The 9,744-nt window shown below is 47.8% G+C and overlaps 1 protein-coding gene across 1 annotated transcript; it reads right to left on the bottom strand.

The window, feature by feature from the left end:
* Positions 1-5,427: 5,427 nt before the first annotated feature.
* Positions 5,428-9,446, bottom strand: LOC125514773 (uncharacterized). Its single transcript, XM_048680128.2, has 5 exons — positions 7,982-9,446; positions 7,682-7,874; positions 6,556-6,749; positions 6,294-6,452; positions 5,428-6,187 (listed from the first exon to the last, which is right to left on the bottom strand). The coding sequence occupies exons 1-5, from the start codon at positions 9,295-9,297 to the stop codon at positions 5,845-5,847; spliced, it is 2,205 nt and encodes a 734-aa protein (XP_048536085.1). The 5' UTR covers positions 9,298-9,446; the 3' UTR covers positions 5,428-5,844.
* Between the last annotated feature and the right edge of the window lie 298 nt (positions 9,447-9,744).

Below are 9,744 nucleotides of genomic sequence, written 5' to 3'. Positions count from 1 at the left end.
CCTATTGTCCACACTGGTTGCTACCATGACACAATCACGTGACGCCCCACCATCCACATGGCTCAAAAGTTGCCCCACCCACCTGTGTGCCAATGCCTGCCGCCCTAGAAGAAGACTTTTGCATGTTGCTACACCACCAGAGAAGAAAAGCCCACCGATCTTTTGGTAGCGGGCACCCCACCATCTCAATCTCTGGAAGAAGATTGACCCTTCCCCCGGTTGTCCACATGGCTAAAACAATGCCCATCGCATGTGTGCGAATTGATGCCGCCATAGAAGAGGACTTTTGTGGGTCGCTAAACCACCAGAGAAGAAAACCCCACCGCTCCTCTGCTAGCGGGCCCACCACCATCTCGATCTCTAGAAGGAGACCGATCCTCGCCGCCGCCATCCACATGGCCAAAATGCTTCCCACCGCCTTTGTGCCAATGGCTGCCGCCCTAGAAGAGGACTTTTGCGTGTCACTACAACACAAGAGAAGAAAACCCCACCGCTCCTTTGCTAGCGGGCCCACCACCATCTCGATCTCTAGAAGGAGACCGACCCTCGCCGCCGCCATCCACATGACCGAAATGCTTCCCACTGCCTTTGTACCAATGGTTGCCGCCCTAGAAGAGGACTTCTGCATGTCACTACAACACCAGAGAAGAAAACCACACCACTCTTTTGGTAGCGGGACCAACCCCATCTCAATCTCTGGAAGGAGATTGGCCCTAGTCACCGCCGTCCACATGGCCGAAACGCCACCCACCGCCTATGTGCAATGGATGCCACCCTAGAAGAGGACTTTTGCGGGTCGCGCCACTAGAGAAGAAAACCCCACCACTCTTTTAGAAGCGAACCCACCAGCATATGGATCTCTAGAAAGACATTCACCCTCGCCACCACCTATCGAATGGGTAGAGTCACAGGGCGGCTGGATCAGAGGGGAGAAGGCATCGGCGGTGGAGAGTTCGGGTGTGGAGGTGACTAGGGTTTATGAAAGCGCTTTTAACCCTCCTTCGGTGTCCTCGACACAATTTTGTTTCCACGTGTAAAATATCATAAAAACTATAGCAGTGACCTCTAACAATGGTTATCAGAACCGAACACAATTGATGTCAGTTAGAACAAAAGCATTTTTTTGAAGTCGTGGCACTTTATTCAACTCAAAAGATAGATACATCCTTGACCAGTTTAGTTAGAAGAAAGTTTGATGGATCACCATCCCACTACATTAAGATTGAGGATTATAAGAGTTTCTAGCTGAAACATACACACTCGCTTCTCTAGGGAAATGTGCAAAGGATACATAGTCAATTTGGGTGGCTATTTGAAAGCAATCAACTAGATTACTTAATAAGGGATCCAAATCTCTCTCTCGCCATTACATGATTGAACAATCTCGAGGCAATTGAACTCCGGGATGATTTTTGAGCAACCATGACGCTCCGCCATCGCTAGACCATTCTTCATTTCCATTTCCTCTATCGTGGCAGCATCCATCACCTATTCGACTCGAGACTTTGAGCCAGCCAAGGCCTCCCCCAAATTATTACCAAGGATAGTCACTATAGCACCTGAACCATCATCAAGGAAACAAACATCGATGTTCATATTGTAGATATTCAAAGCAGGCTTCATCTACTTCTCCTTACAAGCTTGAGCGTAGACCCTTGAAGATGCTGAGTTTGACGTCATTGCATGTATTGATAAAGCAGTTCTTGTTGGGTTAGACTTATCTACTTCCTTGACCGCTTTTCTACGCTGCCACCAAATATACCACACTCCTACCCAGATGGTTTCTTGAGACCCAAGATGGTTCAATATCGAAGATTGTCGTCATTGATCTTGAAGCAAATATAGGTAGGACACACTGCTCGGTTTGTCCACTGTATTAGCTTGTTCAGCTATCTCCTTCATTCCCATAGACTTCCAAATCTCTTTAGCACTACGGCAAGTAAGCACCAAATGCTTCACATCTTAAGCACCACCATTGCTAACTCGGTATATTGAGCTTTCACAATCTTTCTGTAAGAGGGTTGTTGCTTGAAGGGCATGTATCATCTCTGCTAATTTTATGAGCGAACTAATGATGCCATTCAATATAATAAGCTAATCAAATCGAGAATGAATAGGATCTTGTTTTAAGCCACGTTATAAAATCCTCTATCACATTTGCACTCAAAGGAATTTTCATGATTCTTTCAATATCCGCCAAAACTAAGGTATCTTGGATAATATCTTCACCCCACTAGTCAAATGGTTAATGATAGTTCGAAGAATACACTGTCCCCTACTCATCAACACTTTCCTTGAGGGGCTCCTGGGAACCCAGTGATCTTCCCAAATACTACTGATTTTGTTGCCAGATTGCATAGACCAAATATGACCTCTCATGAAAGTTTGCTTGCCAACCAAGATGCTTTGCCAGGTGAAAAAAGTTTACAACAAAAGCATTTTTAATTTACTGAGGATTCAAAGGATTTTCATAGGAATTTTGGAGATTAGAATGCTTAGGAATTGTTTGTATGTTTGTTGTTTGATTTGTAGGATCATAAATCCTATAGGAATTATTTCTAAGGATTTTTTGTACTACTTCCCGTACGATTTCTAGCATCCACTCAAACCTCTTTCCAAGAATCTTTTTTTTTCCTATGACGCAATCAAACAACCCAAAATCCTATAGAACTAAGATGAGCATAACATTTCAATCCTATATTCTTTTTCCTATTTGCGTGTTTTTAGAATCCTGCAAATCAAAAAAGGCCCTAGGACTAGGATGGTAGGATTTTGTGGTTCAAGCTTTCATGGAGCATGTCTAATCTGTATGGTAAGCAATGAACTATATCCATTAATTAATCCTGCAAGTCAGTTACTTTCTTCGTAAACTAATAGCGTCTAGATCATAGTTAGTGATCTAAACGCTCTTATATTAGTTTACAGAGGGAGTATAATTTTTTTGAAGAAAAGTTACAAATTTATTTTCTTGGCGGTAAGACTTACTTCAGTTACTGCTTATGTGTTCTTCTTTTTAGATGTGGAGTTTCTGCTTATCCTCTGGCAAAGCACGTTACTGATTAATCAATAATCATCGCCAAACGAGTTCACTGCCTTTGTCGGGCATCATGGCCGTTTCTTGTAGAGTTGCTTCTAGTTGGCCAGCATGCCTTGGGCCTGTTCACGTAGCCCTCATTTTTGTCTTTGTAGAATCCCGAAATTCTACGTAAAGAGAAATTAGCAAGATGCCTCAGACACGTGTGCCTCGCTGTTTTGCCCGACATAATCTGTATCCCATAAACATTTTGATACTTAATAAATGTTGCAAATCCTCAGAAAAATGAAGATGCCTCAGAAATTCTACAATGACACGGAAAATGGGAGCGGCCTGCGGGGTACCATGTAGACTCGACATGATTCATGAGGCCGATGGAGCTTCATGTGTCCCACATGACATGAGTTGATGTGCACTTGTAACCCTATCGCATGGGAGTCCAGGAAGGTAAGCAGAGCTAGGCATGGCCTTGACACGAGGATGGACCATCGAAGGGTTCAGATGGTTCGGTGATGGGCACCGAGACATCAAGACCCTGGACACATCTTATGCAGGCACATGTTCTTCGACAGTCCAGCACGGCCGTAGCAATTGAAGAGCATCAGCAAATGAACGTCAAGTGCCAAATGACACTCGAATCATTCAGAAACCCCACACAGGAGAGCGGTGCGATTCCGTGGGATCCATGTAAATGGATCTCAGAGTCTACAAGCGTCGTTGGTAGGATCTGTTTAAAGTGCAACGAACTAGGCGGATGCCATGCGACGAGGGAAAGGACCAGATTGATTACATTGCCTGAACAGAAAGAAACAAGGGAAAGGACCAGCAGAGCAGTACCAACTTGTGCGTGGTAAAACGACACTAGCGACAGCAACCTGCTTTAAAGTATGATACTAATATTTCCGATCAAAACGGTAATCACATTGCCGAGGACTAGAGTGCGCCGTATCACCTGCAAGAATCCCCTCGAAATGGCAAAGGCCAAAGGCAGGCAGCAGAGGCTGCACAACTGCTTTCAACTTCAGAAGTTTTTTTTTTTTTTTTTTTGAGGGGGACTTCAGAAGTTCATGGGTATCACTGTAGCCGTGAAGTCCAAGCGGAGTCATCAGTTCGGGCCTGATAGCCCATCAGGCCCGACCACACCTCCCCCAACCCCGCATAGGTATATGGCAGCCATTTGCCCATTTTCAACAACCATATGATTCTTCCCACTGTACATACGAATTTGTCGCATTTGTTCAGACATCATGGACGACACTGACATCTTAATGCATCATTTGCTACGAGCGGGAAAAAAAAGTAGGTTCGATTTTTTGTCCCATTTTCCATTCCAACAGTAGCACCTTTTGTTAGTTCGAAAAATGACATCTCTTTTTCAAGGCATCATTACGCATCGAGCTTGTGCTCTGAGATCAGAATCGGTGAAATGTAGCCGTTACAACACTTCACTGCATTCAGAAATAGCAAGTGGAGATAAGCTGCAAATAGGTCGCCGGCCGGTGAACCCATTTAGGGCTGACTTGCTTCCAAAGCTGGATATTCTTTCTAATAACCTCACTGGCACTGCATCCATAGGTCAAAAGAACAAACACCTAAAGGCTACAGGTACTTTAGATCTTTGCTGGTATCCAGAATTTATTATCTGACCATCAAAGCGAACTGGCTCACTTCACTAAGGAATTAGGAGACGTCAGTTACTTGATCTGACTGTTTACTCTCCACTTCAGCAAGGAATTAGGAGAGATCAAACACTTGATCTGACTGTTTATAGCTCCACAGTTTTTGGGTATATCTTAGCTCTGCTCAGGGATCTGAACGATTATCATGATATGCAAATAGGATCTGAATTCTGAAATGACATGTTGTTCAATGTCCTTGGGCATCTAGCAAGCTTATGGAAAACACCGGCAAGCTTGGGATCGAAAATATGCAAACACTCACCATTATTATCGTCCGGTGATTTGTTCAGCCTTGTTTCAGGAAGTAAGTACGTAGGCAAGATAACTTCAGGCAAAGTGCACAGCAGCTGCAGCTGAAGCCAGGGTTAAAGTTGCAAGGTGGTGGAGCGTCAGTTGTTATTTGGTTCGGTCCACCTTTGCCATGTAATACTAATTTTCATATATATATATATATGATGAGCTCTTTTTTACTTGATTTTAGCACCCATTGGCAGTCTGTCCTCATACCCAAACAATGGCCAACTGCAAAACATATTGTGGATAATATAATGTTTTCCCTAGCACAGCGCCCTTCTACTAACAGTCTATATCCTAAAGATATCTCACCAGAGTGCTTCGGTATATCTAGGCTTCAGAATCAGCTGTACCGCACGTTGATCTGACAAGGAACAGGCTTAACAAGAGCTTCCATAGGACAATGAAATCAGGATGCACAGCATCAAAAGCACTATACATTCAGAACTAATACAAGGATTGCTATGTCCATACAGCCACTTTTCTTACTATACTATTCAACATACCAACTCAAGGAATGCTCACTACAATAGCATTCAGTGAACAGAAAGATGAGGATTCATGAATGCCGAATTTCTGATGCAGTATACACTATTCTTTGGTTCTGATTATTACTAGCTGGACATGGATTTTACATCACAAACTCCTATGATCCTATACAGATTGCCTGTTGGTAACGAGAGTCAGATATCTGATAGACTGCCTAGTTTACTCTATGCAAGGATTCCAAGACCCTTGACCTATCAATTGTCAACTATATATGCCTTGACCACTTCGGCTGGCATGTTGCAACAAACAACAGCTCATGTACAGGAACAAGTGATTCGGCACTTGCCTTTATTGGTGTAGCATCTGATGCTGCTTGACCAGAATCTGTGCGTAGAGGAGCTCGTTCCAGGAGTCCGGCACCCCGGGAAGGCACCAGTGGCTGCAGTCCTGGTATAGCTCAGGGGACTTGCGCTCCTCCTCGCTCAACTTCTGCTTGCGGTAGACTGAAGGATGTCCCTCCTTCCTGTAGTCAGTCATCCTTGTAATGTTCAGGTAGGCCACTGGTGTTTTCATCCCATGGAGGACCTCCTCCAGAATGCTCATCTTCTGCGGGTATGGCATGAGGAACTTTTCGTTTGTTATCGGCTCAGTTTCCTTGTCGCAGCTGCCGCCTGAATTCCACTGCCCTCCGCTGCACAACAGAAACACACACATTTGCAAACATCAGTTGCTGTGATAACCATATGACACCGCGAACTGAACTTATAGGAGATGAGATCAGAAAAGAATTGACAAACCTGAAATGGGATGATGAGTAGCCTCTGAAAAGCACAGTTGTTTTCTTGGGATTTATATTGGAATCAACCCACTTGGCCCAGGTGTTTAAAGCTCTCCGGAAGGCGTCATGGACATTCAGCTCACTGTATACTTGGTTGCCCTCTTGATAGTAATCTTTCCTGTAGCACATTTGACATACTTGGAACGGTAAGGAACAATTGAAATGCAGAACACATCACATGATCATGTTTATTGTATCATATCGTGCCAATAAAAGCTTACCCAAGAGAAGTTTTCTCATGTGTCCACCAGTGCCCAGTATTGAAAACAATGACATCTGCATTCTTGTACCTCGAGGATGATTGATCGATTTTGTCAAGCCTAAGAGTTTCCTTTTTCTTTCCGTGTGTGACAGGTATCTCCCATTCCTGAACAAGGAAAGGGGAGCGGAAGAACTCCACAGTACAATTGTAGTCCTAGACAACATGAATTAGCACATAAGCTTTCATCTTAAATACTGAAACAACCTCAGATAGCAATTCTGAAGAAAAGCAGCAAAAACAGAACATGGCATAAGGTAAGCACAAAGCGGAAAATCCCCATGCTCATGCTCTGACTTGCTACATGTAAAAATATTTATGCTCTGATTTTTGCTACATGTAAAAATGTTTATGCTCTGATCTGTTGCATATAAAAAATGTATGCCCTGATCTGCTAATGGTTTGCTTCATTGAAATTGTGTTAATGCTCCTATTTTCATGACAAAAATGTTCTGATCTCATTTGTTTTGATTCAGTGGAATTTCGTTAATGCTCCAGTTTATGTACGGTGCAAGAAGTGAATTGTAAAATGCAAGTTCAGAGTCAGAAAAGGAAATGTGTAAATACGCATGAGATAAGCTGTGTTGTGCAAAATGAAAAGGATCTAAGAATGTGAATTGAATATAGTGCAATGGGTTTATTGTATATCAAGCAAGAGTCTTAAATTGTATTCGTCAATGAAGTTATGTTTCTTTGTCAGTTGAACATTACAATGTTGAGCTGTATTGCAGAAAAATGAGGCAACCAAACTGATGGTGATCCAATTGGCTCGGCGATGGAGCAAATTGCACGGGAAGCCTTCGACAATTCGAAAGGATGGAGGCCAGCAGCGCCCAGATTCCAGTGGATGCCGCCGTAATTGTAGTTCGCCGTTCTGGCTATCTAATTATGTTTCGGGGTTGTTGTTAAGAATGATGAGTTACTTTCCTGTTCGGTATCAAGATTATGTAGCGAACGTGGTTTCTATTATTGTAAATCTGGGGGCAACGGCTTTCTAAAAGAAAAGTTCATCCTAAATGCTGAAACAAGCTCAGATAGCATCTTTAAGGAAAGCAGCAAAAACAGAACATGGCATATAAGAAGCCAACCTGAAAGAGGAAAGAGTAGGAGCCCTCGGCCCTGAACTTGTGGTTCCCGGACACCTCAAAAACCCTCCTCTTGTCTTTCACAGAATTCCTCAAGATGCAAACAAGCGACTCCCACATGTTTCTGTTGAGTGAATCGCCAACGAACACGAGTCGCTTTCCCCTCAGCCTCTCCAGCATATCAGTTGGGTTCAACCTAAAACAAGGCACCGGCATCATGCCATCACATAACTGAATTTGTCATGCATAAAGAACTAACTGAGCACACACAAACTGCATGGGTGTTCTGTTAACTGTGCTCACCTCGGGATGCTGCACCCGCGGGGCTGCCACCGGAGTCTCTGGTAGGCCTTATCAGGGCGGCCGTTGAGGTGGCAGTTGAAGGACTCGTCGACGTGAGGGCACGATCCCTCGGGGTAGAGAGGGTACGAGTCGTCCCGGACCCAATTGCCGTAGAACATGTCGCATCTGCCCATCGCATCTATCGAGTGAAGCTTCGTCGCCTGACCACCGGCGCTGCTGTTCGTGGCCTGTGCCGCGTGGCCTTTCACCAAACCGGCGCTCCCTTGAGAGGCAGCAGTGGCTTCCTTGTGCATAGTCTTCGTGCTGTTGCTTCCACCTGAAGCAACAGCAGCTCTGTTTACACTCTGCTGCTGATCATGGTGGGCCGCCGAGCCTTGAGCAGTGTGGTTCTTGCCTGGATGTCCTCTCCTATGAGGCGCAGCAACATTGCCGTGCAGCATCGCTGAAACTGCACTGCGAGTCTGATTGACAGATGGAATTGCCGTCACATTGCTCGCCGTGGCTTCCCCTGAACTTGCATTCACCCCGGAGCCGTTGTTCCAAACAGGCGCACCTCCCTTCGCCGTGGTGCCACTCTGGGCTGAACCGCCGATCGTGGCCCCAGCCTTCGCCTCAGCAGCTGCGATTCCTGAGGAATTGGTGGGAGCAGCAGCGGCGATACCTGACGAATTGCGGGCCGCTTCACCGCCTCCCGCGTGATCACTGGGCGGCGCGTCGCTCCGCACCGCCGAAGCGGTGGCGTTACCGGTCGCGGGGTTGTCGGTGCGAACTGCTCCCGAATTGCCGCCTGGTACCCCGCCTCCGCCTCCCGATTGCTCGCCAGGAAGACTGGAGCCGTTGGTCCGCCCACCGCCCACCGCTGCAGTAGCGTTACTGGACGCGGAATTGCCGCCGCGAACTCCTCCCGAATTGCCGGCCCCGGATTGCCCACGAGGACGAACCGCAGTTGACCCGTTGGTCCCGGCCCGCCCGCCGCCCGCCGCGAGCCCGCCACCGCCCGGCCCGCTCCGCCTCGCCGCGACGACGCCGGGACCAGGAGGCCCCGGGGAGGAGGAGTTGGCGGGGAAGAGGGAGGAGAAGAAGCCCGAGACCTGCGCGCGGTAGGGCGAGGCGGAGGCGAGGACGCCGTCGAGCCACGCGGCGGAGGGCGAGGAGGGCGGCGGCGCGGGGAGCGAGGGCGCGAAGGCGAGGAAGGCCGCGAAGGCGCCGAAGGCGAGCGCGACGCCGTAGATGCAGAGCCTGGCCCGGCGCGCGCCGAGGTGGTCGGCCGCGGCCGCGGACAGGCCGCCGTGGCCCCTCCACGCCGCGCCCTTCATCCGATCGCGCCGGCCCCGCGGCGGGGCTGCCGGAGCGGGAGACTGTCGGGGGGTTTAGGGGCGGGCGGCCGGGGGAGGGAGAGGGCGCGCGGCGGGGGCTGCGGGTGGTTAGTGCTGCCTGCGGCCGGCTGTTTTGTAGGGAGGAGGCGGTGGGGGTGGCGGTGGTGGGCGGTGACGGCGAGGCGAGGTGCGGGTCGGGAGCGAAACCAACTGATCTCTTCTGCCGGGGGGCTTTTGAATCCCTCCTCCCCTCCCGGAGTCTTTCTGGGTTTTGCGTGGACCCCACGACGCGATAATCTCCCGACGATGGGCTGTCAACGCAACAAGTCAAATCACGTTGGGTTTCTTCGTTAGCGTGGTGCGATGTGCCGTGTTTGGCAGTGGCGTTAATTTGATCGCGATTGCCGTCGGCAAAGATAATGCGACGTTAATTTCGGCCACGCTCTG

Source organism: Triticum urartu, chromosome 6A, assembly GCF_056163025.1.
Source record: "Triticum urartu cultivar PI428250 chromosome 6A, HENAU_Tu73, whole genome shotgun sequence".
In the NCBI taxonomy this organism is placed as follows: Eukaryota; Viridiplantae; Streptophyta; class Magnoliopsida; order Poales; family Poaceae; genus Triticum; species Triticum urartu.
Note: the sequence above shows the minus strand (reverse complement) of the source record. Positions and strands in the feature narration are given on the sequence as shown.